The sequence below is a fragment of the Eretmochelys imbricata genome, chromosome 1 (assembly GCF_965152235.1).
Source record: "Eretmochelys imbricata isolate rEreImb1 chromosome 1, rEreImb1.hap1, whole genome shotgun sequence".
Classification (NCBI taxonomy): domain Eukaryota; kingdom Metazoa; phylum Chordata; order Testudines; family Cheloniidae; genus Eretmochelys; species Eretmochelys imbricata.
This window is the reverse complement of record NC_135572.1, coordinates 301,713,075-301,731,739: the sequence shown is the minus strand read 5'-3', so window position 1 is coordinate 301,731,739 and position 18,665 is coordinate 301,713,075. Positions and strand designations below refer to the sequence as shown.

The 18,665-nt window shown below is 40.7% G+C and overlaps 2 protein-coding genes across 4 annotated transcripts in view; both read right to left on the bottom strand.

The window, feature by feature from the left end:
- The window catches only part of RPAP3 (RNA polymerase II associated protein 3), a 49,594-nt gene that overhangs the window by 29,396 nt on the left and 1,533 nt on the right, over nucleotides 1–18,665 (bottom strand). For all 3 annotated transcript variants that reach the window (XM_077833778.1, XM_077833771.1, XM_077833785.1), the window contains exons 2-4: nucleotides 9,322–9,480; nucleotides 4,695–4,835; nucleotides 1,468–1,590 (exon numbers count right to left, since the gene is read on the bottom strand). In XM_077833778.1, the coding sequence (XP_077689904.1) occupies nucleotides 1,468–1,590; nucleotides 4,695–4,835; nucleotides 9,322–9,474 (417 nt within the window). In that variant the 5' untranslated portion in view covers nucleotides 9,475–9,480. The remainder of the gene's footprint in view (nucleotides 1–1,467; nucleotides 1,591–4,694; nucleotides 4,836–9,321; nucleotides 9,481–18,665) is intronic.
- Nucleotides 15,030–16,970, bottom strand: LOC144259508 (zinc finger MYM-type protein 1-like). Its single transcript, XM_077807759.1, has one exon. The coding sequence runs from the start codon at nucleotides 16,790–16,792 to the stop codon at nucleotides 15,437–15,439; it is 1,356 nt and encodes a 451-aa protein (XP_077663885.1). The 5' UTR covers nucleotides 16,793–16,970; the 3' UTR covers nucleotides 15,030–15,436.

The window sequence follows — 18,665 nt, the reverse complement described above, 5'->3', positions numbered from 1 at the left end:
GAATGTTCTCCTCAAGTTTCCTGATGTCTATGCCTATAATGGCACTCTCTAGAATCTATCTGACCAGTAAGGTTTATACGAGGAAGAGTGAGGTGTATGTGGAAATATCTTCCTGCTATACTCTGAAGGGCAAGAAGAAAATGAATATGCTTCCTTTAATGGGGGAAGCTATCTTGTCAGGTGTTCTAGGGTCCCCCACAACCAAGTGACAGAATTTAACAGGTGAGTTCATCACTACCATAGCCACATCAGAAGTCGGCACTGAGGCAGAAGCACCTCTGCTAAATGATGCAGATAGCAGGGGTGACTCCAGTAGCCTGGTGACCATTAGACAAATGGGTACCTAAAACGTCACTGCTGGGAACATCTGCACTGTGGAGATGAAGTCTTAGTCATGGGCACCGAGGCTCAAGTGTAGATGTTTCAATGGCAGTACTGAGGGAAATGAAGACCATGGTTTCAGATGGTGCCATGAGTTCCTGGTGACTAACTGTACCAAGGCATCAGAGGAACCCAGTCTGGGTTACCAACTGCCTTTTGCCTGAGGGGCATCATATCTTGAGTCATGGTAAGTCTTTTGTCTGTCTTTATTGGGCACCAGGATGGGTGACCATATGTGTGCTTGATCCTGGAGCGGCACTGCTTCCAACCGCTTTCAGACAATGACTGGGTAGAGGAGTTCTTCTCTGTCCTGTCAGACTCGGTAATTTTAGATTAAGAAAGTGCCTAGGAGCTTGGTGTAGAGCCACAGCTCAGCAGAGTGCTCATTCAAATAGACCGAGGAAGCAGGACTTTTTAGCCTTGGGCTGTGAAGAGGCCCTCATTAGTGCTCTAAAAGTAGAGCTTCAGATGAGCCTCAGTGGCTTTGTGCATGCTCTTGGAATAGGAACAGACTGAACACTTATCAGGATTCTGTCCCTCACCAAGGCAGAAGAAACACCAAGACTGTCCATCATTAAACAACATAGCTGCCTTTCAAGAAGGACGAGTTTTAAATCCCAGGGATTTAGTTTTAGCCATATCAACTAAGTACCAGGTAAACTCCAAATCTAATCTAATTTTTTTTTAAGCCAAATGGTGTAACAAAGTAACTATTAACTAACTACACTAATAAACAATGCTAATTATCCTGACAACTAACAGGTCAGTGCACGGAGTATGTGGACACTGCAACAGTTCTCTCTTGCTGTCAGGAGCAGTAAGAAAGAAGTGAGGGATAACTGGGCCCATTGCTCCCTTTATGTCCTTTCCGGGGGCAAGGGAGTATGAGTGTGGAGAGGGTGGTGCAGTTCAAGTGTATGTAGGGTATGAGCATGGTCCCAACGGACACTGCTGTCTAAAAGAATCTGTTATGGGCACATGCTCACCAGAAGTGGAATCCATGTGGACAATGACTTGAAGCAACAGCCAATGTTCAAATGTCTGCATCATTTTTTTTTTTTAAGGGTCATTTAATGCTGCAATAACCTTTTCTTTCTCAGCAAGAGCTTTTTCTGCATCTATATGAATTCCATCTTCTTCGGAGTCCGATTCTGGAGATAAGGAATCATGGGTACTATCTTCTTTGTCCAGTTCTTCAAGTATTTTGTCCTAAAAACACAAAATAAATTCACGTGTATAATGTTCATTATAATCCACGACTCCATACAAATTATAACTAGATATCGATAAAGGACAAACTAGACACAGGATTTTTAAAAATACATCTTTCAATTATTACAAGTACTACTGGCAGTACTTTGTTTTGTCTTTATTTAACTAAGGTTGCGATCTTGCTCAGCCACAGGGGTTCACTTGTGCAGATCTCTATACAGCATTGAGGCCTAAGAACGTATAGACTTGTAATTTTGTAAACTGATTTTGAAATATTCACAAAGGTAATAAAACAAAACAACACACTAAAAATAGTAAAACTAAGTTATTCTATTTGGGTTCTTATAAAATGCTCATTGTTATTACAGAAATTTAAACACTGATAATGGTGCTATGGTTGGTGCTTAGTAACAGCTGTACATGCAATATAAAATTGCATAAATTTGAAAATATACACCATAAAATGTTTGAAATACAGAACTATTTTCTGTGACTAGAACACAGCCATACTCCATGAAGTTCACAAAAAACCCTGAACTATCTGAATGTCCACTCTACATCAGGCATTTTAGATTCCTATTCAGGTTTCTCTAAATCAAGAAAGAATTTAAGCACATGCTTTAGTGCTTTCCTGAATTCAGGCCTTAATGAATTGTGAAATGAATTTGCAACAGGGATTGCAATGTATGTTTGGAGACCACTCAATTTGTAATCCGTAATCCAAACCGTAACATTTAAAATTAACAGTGGTTATCGTTTTTTCATTATCATTTTTAAAAATGTGTATGTGGCACAATAAGTCATGATTAAATGAAAAGCTTTCACACGCAGTTTTGATTACAAAATCGTGATTTGTTTCACAGTATTACAGTGTATTCACTGCACCCAGTTTTAGTTTATCTCAGTTTACAATTTTGTACTTGGAAAAATTTATTCATATACAAACAAGAGGTCTCTCTGCACTTACCATGTTTCATTTAGTATCTGTACAGCCATGCTAAACGCACCACACAGCAAAGAAAAAGTTCACTCTTACAGGGAAATATTTGTCATCCCAAAAGCCCGCTCCACACCCAATGCTTATTCAAACATTTTAATCGCTGATAACATGCTAAACCTCACATAGATTCTACCCTTTTCTGAAATGTCAATAAAAGTGGGATGCGCTTAGTATTTTAATACTCATTCTACTGAGTATTTTAGTTTTCAGATCAGATCAAAGTTTTAAAAGACCTTAAATACTGGACTCCCATCAGACGAAAGTTAATCAGTTATATTTAAATATAATTTAAGCATATATCTACCTCAAAGCTACAGAAACATTAAAAAATTGTAATCAAAGTTAATTTTTAAAAATAGCCATCCTCAAATCTCCAGTTTCTGTAAGCTGTTACCTCCTTGGGTAAACCTAACTGTGTAGCATTAGTCAGACATATCCAATGAGAAACCTGAGACTAAAATTCATAAGAGGCATCCTATTGGTATCCTGAAGGTTTCCATTCCTTTTAAACACGATGCTGCTTTCACTTCAGGAACCTAGTTAAGAGACACTACACTAGTAAGACTTCAGCTCCAAAACTTTCACAGGTTAAATGTGTTTGATTCCAAATAATTAACAGAATGTATGCAGCCTTTACACAACAGCTTAATTCAATACAATTCTTGCATTGGTCTGGATGCTTACAATGTCAATAGCAGCAGAAGCAGCATGAGCTCATGAACTCAGTGTTTGGCAGGTACTTTAAGAAACTATTTTCCGAATATTTTGTTTTAAAAACATGTTAATCACAAAGCTTATTCACACATAATAGTAATAAACTGGGATGCCAAAAATGTTTTAAAAATATGTATACCACCTTCTTTAACCAATACCTCCATAAAAACTTACAATAAAAATGTTAAATATTCACCTCACATGCTCTTCTCCTTCTACTCTTGTCAAGGTTCCTCCCCCACTCTGAACTCTAGGGTACAGATGTGGGGACCTGCATGAAAACCTCCTAAGCTTACTTTTACCAGCTTAGGTTAAAACTTCCCCAAGGTACAAATTAATTTTATCCTTTGTCCTTGGAATATCCACTGCCACCACCAACTCTAACTGCGTTTACTGGGAAACGTAGTTTGGACACGTCTTTCCCCCCAAAATCCTCCCAACCCTTGCACCCCACTTCCTGGGAAAGATTTGGTAAAAATCCTCACCAATTTGCATAGGTGACCACAGACCCAAACCCTTGGATCTGAGAACAATGAAAAAGCAGTCAGTTTTCTTACAAGAAGACTTTTAATAGAAATAGAAGTAAATAGGAGTAAAGGAATCACCCCTGTAAAATCAGGATGGTAGGTACCTTACAGGGTAATTAACTTCAAAACAGAGAATCCCTCTAGGCAAAACCTTAAGTTACAAAAAAGACACACAGACAGAAATAGTCATTCTATTCAGCACAATTCTTTTCTCAGCCATTTAAAGAAATCATAATCTAAATGCATACCTAGCTAGATTACTTACTAAAAGTTCTAAGACTCCATTCCTGTTCTGTCCCCGGCAAAGCAGCATACCAACAGACACAGACCCTTTGTTTCTCTCCCTCCTCCCAGCTTTTGAAAGTATCTTGTCTCCTCATTGGTCATTTTGGTCAGGTGCCAGCGAGGTTATCTTTAGCTTCTTAACCCTTTACAGGTGAGAGGATTTTTCCTCTGGCTAGGAGGGATTTTAAAGGGGTTTACCCTTCCCTTTACATTTATGACAACTCTGAACTACTACTTGCAGAATTATTTTACATTTAAAATAAAACACTATTTTTAAAACCATTTTTTCTTAATGCCAAAAATTTATGATATGAGCCAGAGCAGGGCGTAATTACTGTGGAATAATTCACACCTAATGTATTTAAAATAAATTATAGTATCCTATTTCACATCTTTTCAAGGACCAAAATGTAAGCTGTTTGGGGCAGGGGTGTTATTTTCTGTTTTTCAATACCTAGTGCAATTGGGAACCAACCTAGCAGGACTCTAGGCACTAATGAAATATAACATTAAGCAATAGTATCAATTAGGCATGACACATGAGATAAGTATACCATATAACTGGAATAACGTACCACATCAAGCTTTCCCCATGCTTCATAGTCATAAGATTTTATCTTGTTTTTTTTGTTTTCCTCAGTTGTTTTCTTAGAAGGTACTTTAGCTTTGCTCTTCTTCTTTTTCCTATATGCCTCATTTCGAATTGGTGGTAAATTCTAGGTAGAACAACAGTTATTTCAGTGTAGTTTTAACTTAGAGAAATAGTTATGAGATTTTTTTTTTCAGATGAGATAGGATAACATTTACAGTAAAATACTTTTAATTTTTAAAACAAAGGATGATTGAAAACTGCATGTCTTAAAGATGAAGGCAGATTTAAGGCAGTACAGCTTTTGTTACTATCAACACATGACTGGCGTTCTCTTCTGAGAGTCTGTAAACTTTAATGCTCACAAGTATTTTGGAAAATGAAAATCTTTGTAAATAAATGTAAATGAAAGTGCATAAGACCTTATAGTGTCACAATTCTGAGGTAAGATAGGCTCAAGTTTTGTTTTAGATTAGGTTTCCCTAAATCCAAAACATTTTGAAGAAAACTGTTTGTCACCCGGCTTTGTAGGTCCACTCAAATAATGTTCACGCTGATGCTGCTCCACAAGCTGACAAAGATTTTCCTTATGGATAATATAAATCTAACAGGAAGTTTTAAATGCAATATAAAAAATACAAACATTAAGATGTTTACCATGGTTGAACCTCTTTATGATTATGTAAAACAAGATTCAGTTAATTTTTTGGATTTGAATTTCAGACATAAATAGATGTATAATATTTTGGATAAAAAGGAAAGAAGAGCAAAAAAATCTGTAACATGCATGTTTGACTGGGAAACGTGCTGATTCTGTAAGTCTCCATGTGTTTTCTTTCCTCTGAAACACAAAACATTTTAAAAGCCAGTGGCACATTTCATACGAATATTAATTATCCATTTGAGTGCAGAGGGTGAAACTGTCCTCACTGACATCAATGGGAGTTATGCCATTTATTTCAATGGATCCAGGATTCTACACAAAGTTACACTGCACAGAAAGAAACCATACACCTCCACATATTGTAGTGGCTGTTAAATTCTTTTACAGTTTTATACTGAAGCATCAGTTTACTTGTAGAGGGCCAAATCCTATTTGCCTTACTTATGCAGGGAGCCCTGTGATATCAACAGGACTTCTCAGAAGAGTACATCAAAGAGGATTTCATTATCATCATGTTCCTATTACACCTCTGGTGTTTAGAGCAGTGATGAAGCTCCTCCTGTCTGTTTCTGGCAAGTCTTTCAACGGTTCCCCAGCTGTGCCCCAGGTTTTTCAAGTCGGCTTCCATGTTGTTCCATGTTTTTTTCAGGAGGACTCGTTTTTGCTTGCCTTCAGGTGTCCATCTTATTGCTATTCTGGTGATAGAATCAGTTTCCATCCAAAGCACATGACTAATCCATCTCCAGCACCTCCTGGCAATGATGGTGCTCAGATCCTCTTGGCTGCACTGTGTCAACAGATCTTGGTTTGAGATTGTACTGGACGAAAAGATATGTAGGACTTTTCTGAGGCTGGTTGTATGGAATGAAGACAGTTTGGACATGTCATACTTTCTCATTCTCCAGCATTCTGCACTATAAAGTAGTGTTGAAAGTACGCAGCTCTGATAAATCTTAAGGTTGGTTTTGGTGTTGTATTTTGATGATTTGCAGACAGTATTTAAGCTCCTGAAGGTGTTCCTGGCTTTACTGATTTTGTTCCGGATATCCTGGCTTGTTCCAACATCCTGGCTGATGGTGCTGCCAAAGTATGTGAATGTTTCTACATTGGTGAGAACATAATCCTCTATCCATATAGGTAATGGTGAGGCAATATTAAAGGTCATGATATCTGTCTTATTGCAGTAGATTTTCAGTCCAATTTGCTGGCTGAATGCATTGAGTTGAGTGGTTTTTTCTTGTATATAGTGTTGAGTATGTGACAGGAGAGCGACATCATCTGTGAAGTTCAGGTCTTCAAGGGATGAGAAGTGTCCATTTAATGCCTCTTGGAATGTCTTCTGTTGTAGGCCGCATTACCCAATTGATAGCAATGTGGAAGGGGATTGCAGACATGACACACCCCTGACGTACTCCTGTTTTGACTTCAAAACTGAGCTCCCTGTGATCAGCACTGCACGTAAAGTTGAAATAGAAGCTTTTGATGATGTTGATTGTACGGAAAGGATTCCGTATGCCCGCAGAATGCGCCATAGGCTGGTCCTGTAAATGCTATCAAAAGCCTTCTCAAAGTCTATGAAATTTATGCAGAGTTGCCGTTGCCATTCTAAGCACTGTTCTATTATGTTTTGTAGAGTGAAGATCTAGTCTGTGCATCTATGCCCTTTCCGAAAACCAGCTTGCTCTTTTCTGAAAACACTATCAATTGCCTCTGATATTCGCTGGACTATAATCTTCCACAATACTTTGCTTGGTACAGATAAAAGTGTGATACCACGCCAGTTATTACAATCACTGAGAGTTCCTTTCTTTCGTATCTTCACTATAACCCCATTGCTCCACTCATTTGGCACTTTTTCCCTTTCCCACACTGATGTAAATAGAGGAGCCAGGATACATGCTGCTTATTTAGGATTTACGTTGGACAATTCTGCATTCAAGTTATCCTTGCCAGGAGCTTTCCCATTTTTTAAGGATTTGATGGCTTGAATGATCTCTTCCTTAGTTGGGGTGTCTGTGTTGATATCAAGATCTTCTGCCTCCTGGATGTTTGCTTCCTCTTTAGGTGGCTCCCTGTTCATCAATTCTTTGAAATGCTCTGTCCAGCGTATTTCTTGTTCTTTTTCAGTTGTGAGTAGGTGTCCTTTTTTGTTCCTGATAAGAGTGTTTGTTGGTGGCTGCCATTTACCACTGATAAGCCACGTCATTTTGCAGATGGTTCCTTTTTCACCACAAGCAGCTGCATCCTCTGCTTCTGTTGCCAGATTATCAATATAATGCTATTTGTCTGCTTTCACAAATTGACCTTCCAGTGTACCTTGCTATACTGCTTGTGGTATTTGTCCTTTAGCTTCTGGGAGTTTGTGTCTAAAACTTTTTTCTTCAGGGCTCATCTGGTTTCTATGACATTCCACGTGCTGGGTAAAATCCACTCCTTCCTTCTCTTCTGCCTGTAGCCTAGACAGGCATCACTACTCTGTTTATAAATTGCTATAACTTTGTCCCTCTTCTTGCTGATCTCCTCATCTGCATTCCCCTCCTCTTTATTAAGGTCTGCAAGTGCTTGAAACCTGTACTTTAACTGCAGAATGGAGGCTTTCTGTGCTTCAGGGACTTTAGCTTGTCAATATCATAATGTCTATGTCCCTTGTTCGGTGGACCCACACTTCTCAGTTTTAGCTTGATGGAGGCTGTCACAAGGTGATGGTCGCTGCCAACATATGCACTCCTTCTCACTTTCACATCTGTCAGTGAGCGTCCCCATTTGCCACTGATCATGATATGGTCAATCTGGTTCTTATCTCTGCCATTTGGAGAACACCATGTCAGCTTGTGAATTTCATGATGTTCAAATAGGTTCAAACAGTTCATTCATATTACAGAAATCAACAAGCCTTTCTCTGTTTTCATTCATGGTGCCATACCCATGTCTTCCCATTGCTCTGTCATTGTTTGTATTGTCCTTACTGACCTTGCCATTCAGGTCTCCCGTGATGATAGTTAGGTCGTGACATGGTACTCTCTCTAACTCCGTCTGTAGTTTTTTGTGACACCTTAGACACTAACAAATTTATTAGAGCATAAGCTTTCGTGGGCTGTAGCCCACTTCATTGGATGCATAGAATGGAACATATAGTAAGAAGATTATATATATACACACACACACACACACGCACGCACACTGTGATAGACCTAGGCCAGTTGGGTACAGCAGAGTAGCCATATTGGGATCCAGGAAGTGGGCGGGCTTTGCCCGCCCACTGCTAAAGGATCCCCCCAGCATAAGGGGGGGTCCACAGGACCTGGAAAACCAAATAATTACGGGGGACAACTAATGAACAACAGGGACAGGAGTGCGGTCAAAGGGTCAAACGAAGGGAACCGGACGGGGACACCGAGCAGAGAACCACGGACAGCGCCCACTGCTCCTCAAAGGCATCAAGGGAGTCAGTGGACGCTGCCCAGAGGAACTCTGCCCGGAAATGTGAATGGACAGAGGATTGGAAATAGGCCCCACAGTCACAGGAGACTCCATTGGCCAACCTCCTCACCCTGGTTTTATAGATGGCCACTTTAGCCAGGGCCAGGAGGGGGCTGACCAGGGTCCCGTGACTTAGTGGGGCCACGGACAGCCTGTAGTGCAAGGTAGAATTTGGCCCAGCGTAAATAAATTCTTTAAACATACAGCAGGGTAGCATTGCATGTACTTTGATCATACATGTTGCTGGTGAGGAAAAAAAAAAGGGGGGGTTTAGGAGATACTGATCCTTAGTCTTTATGAAATATCCTTGAGGAGCAGCAGTAATGTATCCCTAGAACATTAAAATGAGAATCACTTTGGATCTTAATCTGTGCAAAGAAAAACAAAATTAAATGATAAATTATTAAACAAATACCACCATTTTTTATTAATAGCTGTGTTAATATTGAGATTGGACTCTTGAATTTACCTCTTCTGGGGCACCACTCTGTTTCATCAATTCAGAATCCATCTGCTTAATATCTTTTTCCCAGCTTTCTAATTCTCTCACAAAATCATGCAGCTCTTCAGCATTTTGCTTCATTTGCAGCTGTAGCTCTAGTGCTTTATTCGGTGAAGTCATTGTTACCTGTTGAATTTGGAGAAAAACAGGTTTTTGATGAGAATCAAAAGCAATTATTGAAGAAAACTAGTTTCTGCAAAATGAAAAAAAAAATCATGCCTGAACTCGACTGAATTACTTTGCATGGATGACTGAATCTTCCCACCAGTATGAGCAAAGACATCGTAGGAAAAAGTAAGGAGATGAGAAGAGAACAGGTTACTAAAATGAAGGAAAGTTATAACTTTTCTGACATACTGAAACATCTGAAAAGAAACAAGTCTTGTTTTTCGTTATTGTGGCTAAGGTGTATCACCTCTTTAAGGAGCAAGTCAAGGAAGTATCCAGAAGGTGACAACTATGTGATCTTGTATTAAAGGAAATATGCTTCAATAATTTTTCAAAATGTTGTAATCACACAATCTTGTGTGAAAAAACAAGGAAATTGGCTTCTTAAAGTTAACATTTAACAAAAAATCTGCAACTATAAAAAGTACTCATTCTATAGCCAGTGGGAGATGCAGGGATGGGGCCTGCGGATGGGGCCTCTCTCCACTATTCCAGTCACTATTTTGTATATTACCATTATGTCCCCTGTTATTTTTATACTTTCTCAATTAGATACTACTAATCTCTTTACTCTTGCCACACCTTAAAGTTTTCAGAGTCCTAGACTCCTATTTCTTGTATATCTGTTTTGAGACAGGATGACCAGAATTTAACATTAGATAGCCTTACCTAAAATAAAGATAATATTTTCATGATCACTAACCCACATTCTTTATACAGTGTAACTTTTTGCTTGTTTTTGACTACTGCTGCACACTGAACAGATGCTCTCCTTGAACTATCCTGAATGATGCCATGGTCATTTTACTAAATTGTTGCAATGAATTTAGAACGTAGGAATTGCAGCATTGGATCAGACCAGTGGTCTCGTATCCTGCCTCCAAAGTGGCTGGCAACAGATGCTTCAGAGGAACTGCAAGAAACCCAGTAATAGACAGATGTGGGATAATATGTCTTCCATGAAGGTCTCATCCTAATCTGTAAAAATTAGAGATTGTTTCAAACCTTTACAAATGAAGTTTTATATCCCTACTTATTTTTTTGGTAACCATTAACTATTATAACTCTGGCTATTCTTACTATCTATATAAATGTCTTTGAATCCTGCTAATTTCTTGGCCTCACTGACATCCTGTTACAATGAGTTCTATAATCTAATTATGTGTTATTTGAAAAAAATATTAGTATTGAATTTGGCTCTCTTCTGTTTCTCATATTCTTGCTATTCTATAGCCTGTTCCTTATGCTTCCGAACATCTTGTTTGTTTTTTTGCAAATGAGCAGAGGTCTTCATTGAGTTGAGCACACCAATGCTCAGGTCCCTTTCCAGCACTGATCCTGATAATTTAGAACCCTGTAAACTGCATGTTTAAGAGTTTGGAGGATAGGGACCTAAGCAAAGACCTTGGAATTCCATTGCATACTAAAGTCTCTCTATTCATACCTCTCAACCTGTGGAGGACAATAAGAGATATTAATTAGGGAAGCCTTTAACCAGGTGAACAAGGTAAGGATCCTTTCTGAACAAATTATGATATTTTGGCATAGGATTCCACAAGCATGTGATAAAAAGACATGCTGCTAAAATTAACATATACAGTTACATACATAAGGAAAGTGGGGAGGAAAGGATGGTCTATGGTAGACCAATCACTGGATTGGGAGTGTCATAGACTTTAACGTCAGAAGGGACCATCCTGATCTTCAGTCTGACCTCCTGCACATTGCAGGTCACAGAACCTCACCCATCTACTGAGTTACTCTGGCTGAGTTACTGAAATTCTCAAATCATGGTTTAAAGACTTGAAGTTACAGAGAGTTCACCATTTACACTAGTTCAAACCTGCAACTGACCTGTACCCCATGCTGCAGATGAGCCAGGGGAAAATTCCCAACCTCAAATATGGCAATCAGTTAGACTCTGAGCATATTGGCAAGACCCATCATGCAGATACCTGGAAAGAATTATCTGTAGTAACTCAGAGCCCACCTCATCTAGTGTCCCATCTCCAGCCATTGGGGATTTTTGCTATTAGCAGTTGCCCATTGGCCACACACCATTGTAGGCAGTCCTCTCATACCAGCCCCTCCATAAACTTATCAAGCTCAGTCTTGAAATCAGTTAGGTTTTTTTCCCTCAGTGCTCCCCTTGGAAGGCTGTTCCAGAACTTCAATCCTCTGATGGTTAGAAACCTGTGCCTAATTTCAAGCCTAAACTTGTTGATGGCGAGTTTATATCCATTTGTTCTTGTGTCCACATTGGCCCTTAATTAAAATAACTCCTCTCCCTCCGTTATCTAGTCAGGACACCTAGATTCAATTCACAGCTCTGCCACAGACTTCCTGTGCAATCTTGGGCAATTCACTTACACCCCGATCCACAAAGGCACTTGAGTGCCTAAACCTAAATTCAGGCACTTAAAATTCAGCTTTAGGCACCTAAAACCCAGTTTTAAACTGCACCATGATTCACAAAACTCCCACCAAACCCCACAGGCACCTAAACTTACTTGGTGCGTAAGTTTACAGGTTACCTCTGCATTTTAATTCCTGCCTCTGGGCACTTACACTGCTGCCTCACTCCAGGCATCTGGATGCCTAACGCCAGAGTGATGCACAAACTGGGAGAAGATAGGTATTCATTTGCCTATCTTGTGTGCAGAGCCCAATCTGGTAGGTGGACTGTGGGTACCTATCAGATCAGGTCCCATTCAAAATCTGCTCAAAGGAGGAGTTGTCTTCCAATATTTAGCGCAGTGGTCACCTGGGACGTGGACGATTCAGGTTCAATTCCCCCCTCTGCCTGATGGGCAGGAAGGATTTGAAATCTCACGAAAGGGCTCTAATCACTGAGCAATGGGATATTTTGATGTGAGGTGTGATGCTGTATGCAAGCCACATACTAAAGGATATAAAAGGCAGCTGTATTGTCTCCATTTTATCTTCAATCCTGCTTCTTGCCTCTGGAGTAAGTTCTATGCAAACTGAAGTTCTGAACAAAGGACTGAATGACACAGCCAAGCTTTGGATGTGTTCCAGGCAGGAATGTAAATATCATTTTAAAAAGTACCCGTTTAAATAATAAAAATTGTATCATTTAACCAGTTAACCAATTGGGACCTCACAATGCTTACAATGGCACGTCTCCCCTCTCCCTTGTCCTAGACAGATGGGGAAGGACAGCTGAGCTCATACCAGGGGTGACACAACAGGCATAGCCAGGAGAGCTTAAGGCAGTAGAGAGGGCCCAGCACCCACTTGCACCCTCAGTACCCAGGAAAAGGAAGAGGAGCCCCAGGTACTTAGTTTGTGCTGACGTGGCCTCCACAGATGCTCCATACCACCCCAGCAGCAGCTTCCTTTCCCTTCAATAATCAGCTGAAACTGCAGCACCAACCAGCGCGCCATCCCCTCCGCAGCCAAACCCCTTCCAGTGGCACAGGCGGGAGGCCAGGGACTACTTTATCCCCCAACGGGGCCTGCAGCCCCTGCGCCCCCACCCTAAATGTGCTCCCCCTGCCTGGCTGGCCATTCCCTGCGAAGCCCCAGGACTGGTAGTTTGCTCATCCTGCCTCCCTGCGCTGCCAGGCATTTCCTGGCCTAGCGAGTAGTATCCTTCCGCCAGGGTCGTCACCCCTGGGTCTGTGCAAGTATTTCTTCTCAGGTCTGTGGGGCTGGAGGGACCTTTTTTTAATATCGTTAATATCGACTCGGCCCCTTTAAGAAGGGGCTGGGCTCCCAGTGATCTCTTCCTGGTGCCATAATTCACCTCTTGCAGTATCCCAAAATGGCATCTCTACTGCAGAAGAACCTGTTGGAGATCTGCACACAGGCCCTGCCCTCAGCAAGGACTTCTACCAGCTGATCGGAAGGAGGTGGATGAACGGTAAGACTAATACGTATTGGTATACCGTTTAACAGTTTAATATTTTACATCCATAGTTCCACAGGGTCTTTCAAGCCAGCAAACTTACCAATATTGCTAAGAACCTGATATATGGACTATGAATTCTTAAGTATGTATCTGACTACTTGGACCATTTAGCAACTCTCTTCTTGTTTTTTTCCTTTTCTTTTCTAATAAACCTTTAGTTTTAGATACTAAAAGATTGCCTGGCAACATGGTATTGTGGGTAAGATCCAAACTAAAATTGGTCTGGTAATGGCCCTTTGCGATTCAGAAGAACATTTTGTATAGTGAGCAGTTTTTTAAAATAACTCCTCATCTTACTGGAATGCAATAAAGGGAGCTGTGTGATTTCTTTTCTCAGCTTCTTGATAACCAGTGTGGGGAATCAGAACACTTTGATTGGAGAGTCTAATGTCAGTGTTAACCACCAGTTCTGAGAGCATCTGCTCTCCTTTTCGCAGCCTGCCCCAACTTTGGCATTTTCAGTGAGGACTACCATAGGCACCCCGGGTCACATAAAGCACCCTCAATCTGCCCTGTGGTAGTTGCTCAGCTTTGGATAAATACTTAAATAATCATTTGGAGCAGGGAGGCTGGACCTGAGGTCTCCTGGGGTGCCCTAACCACCAGTTTACAGAGTCAGTTCATTTTCTCTGTGGCCCAATGGCTATTTAAGCATTGATTCGAAGTGGAGCAGCATCAACAGAGAAGACTAAGAGCACTCCTCTGATTACTCCAAGAGATGGGTTCCTGACTATAGATCGCTAACAGAGACAGGTGCCTCCTCACTGCCCAAACTGAGGCACCTACCCCTTTGAGAACAACTGAGCTTAGGACACACACACCCCTGGCTATTTTATGCAAGCTTCACCTTCCTAGCATGCTGGCTTTGTAGCTCAGTGGCTCTCAACTTTTTCTAAACAACCGTACCCCCTTCAGGAGTCTGATTTGTCTTGTATACCCCAAGTTTCAACTCACTTAAAAACTACTTGCTTACAAAATCAGACAGAAAAATACAAAACTGTCACAGCACGCTACTACTGAAAAATTGCATACTTTCTCATTTTTATCATATAATTATAAAATAAATCAACTGGAATATAAATATAATACTTATATTTCAGTGCATAGTATACAGAGCAGTATAAACAAGTCATTTACTTTGTAGTTACATCACTAGTGCTTTTTATGTAGCCTCTTGAAAAAATAGTCAAATCTCTAGATGAGCTGATGTAACCCCATGGAAGACCTCTGCATACCCTGGCAGGTACATGTACCCCTGGTTGACAAGCACTGGTGTAGATCACAGTTTAAGGTGCCTAACTCTCCCATGCATGGTAGCGGCATCTCAGCAGCTGACTCAGGCTCAGTGGATCCCAGGGTTGTTCCCAGGATGCTCGGCGTTGCAACGCCTAAGCAGGGCTGGTGCAAGGATATTTTGCGCCCTAGGCGAAACTTCCACCTTGCGCCCCACGCCCCCCCAGAGCATCGCTTATTAAAATCTTTCAAAAATGAATACTGCATAATGTGGCATTGTTCATTAGAATTAATACACGCTCGGCTTGAAAATTTATTAATTTCACTATTTAGTCTACATATTTAATCAAAATAAATGAATAACCTGACAGTGTTGACATTATTATTGTTTTCACTTTGCACAAAATAGCATGGATCTTAAAATAAATCACATACATTAAACACAATATACTGTCACAGACTAACACGTTATAATTTAGAATTTATTTTTCCACGCTTTCAGTTTAGCAAATTTAGAAACAAGTTCCTCCAAGTCAATGCTGCAAGCAATGTCATGTTCTATTGACAAGGTAGATAGCCCAACAAGTCTTTGTTGCAACACTGACGTTCTCACATATGTTTTTACCAACTTGAGCTTCGAGAAGCTTCGCTCACCACTGGCCACAGAAACTGGGAGAGTCAAGAGGATGCGAAGAGCAGTAACTGTGTTGGGGACACTATCTGTCAGCTTATTTTTCCAAAGGAAGTTCAATACATGTTGTGGTGATGCACTTTTTGGACTTGTCTTGTAATAGCTTGCAATTCATTGCACAAGTCAAAGGCATCAATACCTTTGGATTCACCATGTTGCAAAGCTTGCTCCAGATTCAAGCAATGTTCCATAATTTGCTTTGGTCTTGTATTTTGCAAACTGTAAACATCATATAGGAAGCCAAATACTGAACTAATTTGCTGCATCAATGTTAATCTTTCTTCAACCGAATGTATTGTTGTGTCGATGACTGCAAAGTAAAAGTTCACTTTGAATTTTTCTTTTGGATTATAAATAGGTTTGTCATCTGCTTCATATGTGAACTGCTTCCTCTTTTTTCTAATACAGATTGTATCTGGTTCAAAAAGTGCCAGTACATCCAACTCCTCCGCAAGTTCACCTGCATCTACCAATGTTTTCTCAAAGTCTATGTCAATTCTGTGGCCTACAAGAAACTTCTTGATTTCTCCAAGTTGATTAATGGCATCACTTATGTCAAATTCTTTCGCCTGAAGTTGTTTGCTAATCATGTTGATCTCAAACAATATGTCATACCACACAACAAGAGAAACAAGAAACTTGAAACTAGAAATGGCTTTTGCAAGATCCTTTGCATCAACTTGTGACATATTGCCAGATGATCCAGTTAGAGTAGTGTTATCATAGATCTCTAGCAGAGCATCATAGATGTCACCAAGCTGATAGCGAAGAGGTTTCAAGGCATCAATTCGACTTTCCCATCTTGTTTCACTCAATGGTTTAACTGTGAGATTAGATACGTGGTGTGTTAGAACTTCCCAGTGATGTGTAGAAGCAGAGGAATACACATAAACATGTTGTACTAAATCAAAGAAGGCGGTTGCCTCCAAACAACACTTTGCAGCATCACTAACAACCACATTCAATGAATGTGCACTGCAAGGAATGAAAAAGGCTCGTGGATTAATATCCAAAATTATTTGTTGGACACCATTTTCTTTCCCTTTCATATTGCTCCCATTGTCGTAGCCTTGACCACGCAAGTTTTCTATAGGCAGTGACATCTCTTCTAACTGATGAAGAATAGTTTCTGTCATACCAGCTCCAGTTGTCTCCGTAAGCGACACCAATCCCAAGAAGTGTTCCTTTATGCATACTGATTCAGTCTCATTCTCTGTCTCTGAAGTAGGCCTATCCACAAACCGAACGTTCATGGTCATTTGTTCAACATGGCCTGCATCTGGTGTACAATCTAGAATGATTGAAAAGTATTTTGCAGCACGAGCAGATGCTAGGATTTTTTGTTTGATGGCATTGGATAGAAGCTGAATAAGTTCATTCTGTATGCCTTTCCCTAGGTAATGTACATGCATCTCCTTGTCCTTAATCCTGCGAAGACGCTCATCCAGGGGTCAGTCCTGGGGCCGGTTTTGTTCAATATCTTCATAAATGATCTGGAGGATAGTGTGGATTGCACTCTCAGCAAATTTGCGGATGATACTAAACTAGGAGGAGTGGTAGATAAGCTGAAGGGCAGGGATAGGATACAGAGGGACCTAGACAAATTGGAGGATTGGGCCAAAAGAAATCTGATGAGGTTCAATAAGGATAAGTGCAGGGTCCTGCACTTAGGACGGAAGAACCCAATGCACCGCTACAGACTAGGGACCGAATGGCTAGGCAGCAGTTCTGCGGAAAAGGACCTAGGAGAGACAGTGGACGAGAAGCTGGATATGAGTCAGCAGTGCGCCCTTGTTGCCAAGAAAGCCAATGGCATTTTGGGATGTACAAGTAGGGGCATAGCGAGCAGATCGAGGGACGTGATCGTCTCCCTCTATTCGGCATTGGTGAGGCCTCATCTGGAGTACTGTGTCCAGTTTTGGGCCCCACACTACAAGAAGGATGTGGAAAAATTGGAGAGTCCAGCGAAGGGCAACAAAAATGATTAGGGGTCTGGAACACATGACTTATGAGGAGAGGCTGAGGGAACTGGGATTGTTTAGCCTGCAGAAGAGAAGAATGAGGGGGGATTTGATAGCTGCTTTCAACTACCTGAGAGGTGGTTCTAGACTATTCTCAGTGGTAGAAGAGGACAGGACAAGGAGTAATGGTCTCAAGTTGCAGTGGGGGAGGTTTAGGTTGGATATTAGGAAAAACTTTTTCACTAGGAGGGTGGTGAAACACTGGAATACGTTACCTAGGGAGGTGGTAGAATCTCCTTCCTTAGAAGTTTTTAAGGTCAGGCTTGACAAAGCCCTGGCTGGGATGATTTAATTGGGGATTGGTCCTGCTTTGAGCAGGGGGTTGGACTAGATGACCTCCTGAGGTCCCTTCCAACCTTGATATTCTATGATTCTATGAAGCGGGTCAAACAAAGCTAGATATTCCACAAATTTGAGGACGTTCCCATTACCACAAGTGTGCAGGTTGTTTTGTGTTCCCTGAAAGGCCAGGTTTTATATACCAAGAACTCTGACCAAAGCAATCAGATGTTTTAGTATTTGCTGCCAATACTTTTCTTCTTGCTTAAAGAAGCACAAATGTTCTTCATCAATTGTTCTCTCATATTTCAATCACAGTTCAGGTTCCTTCCATGTTTAAACATTTATCAAATATTGACTGCTTTTCTTGTGCTCTGAAAGAATTGCAGACATGTTTTTCCAATCCCTTGAGCCTTTTCCAGAAAGAGATGATGTGCCAATAGTACAACTGGCAAACAACTTGCAGCAGAAGCAAAAGCAGAATCATTTGATGTGGAATACTGCAGCCACTGATGGTGCATTTCTTCTCCATTAACAAGCCTACGTTTGAAATTAATTGTCGAGAATTTTCTTTGCTTACTATCTTTGGGAAATCGAACTGCTGAACTTGTTCCAGCTCATGTTCCACCAAAATTTGTCTGACTTGATCATCGCATTTGGCCCAAGTAGCAGGATCTCTAAAGCTCAAATTCAAACAAGTGACATTTTTGCTTTCACGTTCTTCCAAGTTTTGATCCTCATGTGTTTCATATGATTCGTCTTCAATATTCAGATTATGTTCTTCAAACTCTTCTTTAACTTGTGAAACTGTCATCCCGACCTCCATCTCTGCTTGATCCTTTGGCATTGGACTACCTTCATCTCTGGCCAGTGGACGTTGATACCTCAGAAACGAACCTTCTTGCTTTCTTTCTTCTTTTTGCTTATCAGCCTTCTGCTTACAAAACTGTGCCCCAGACAATTTTTCTCTATCTGCCATGAGGCT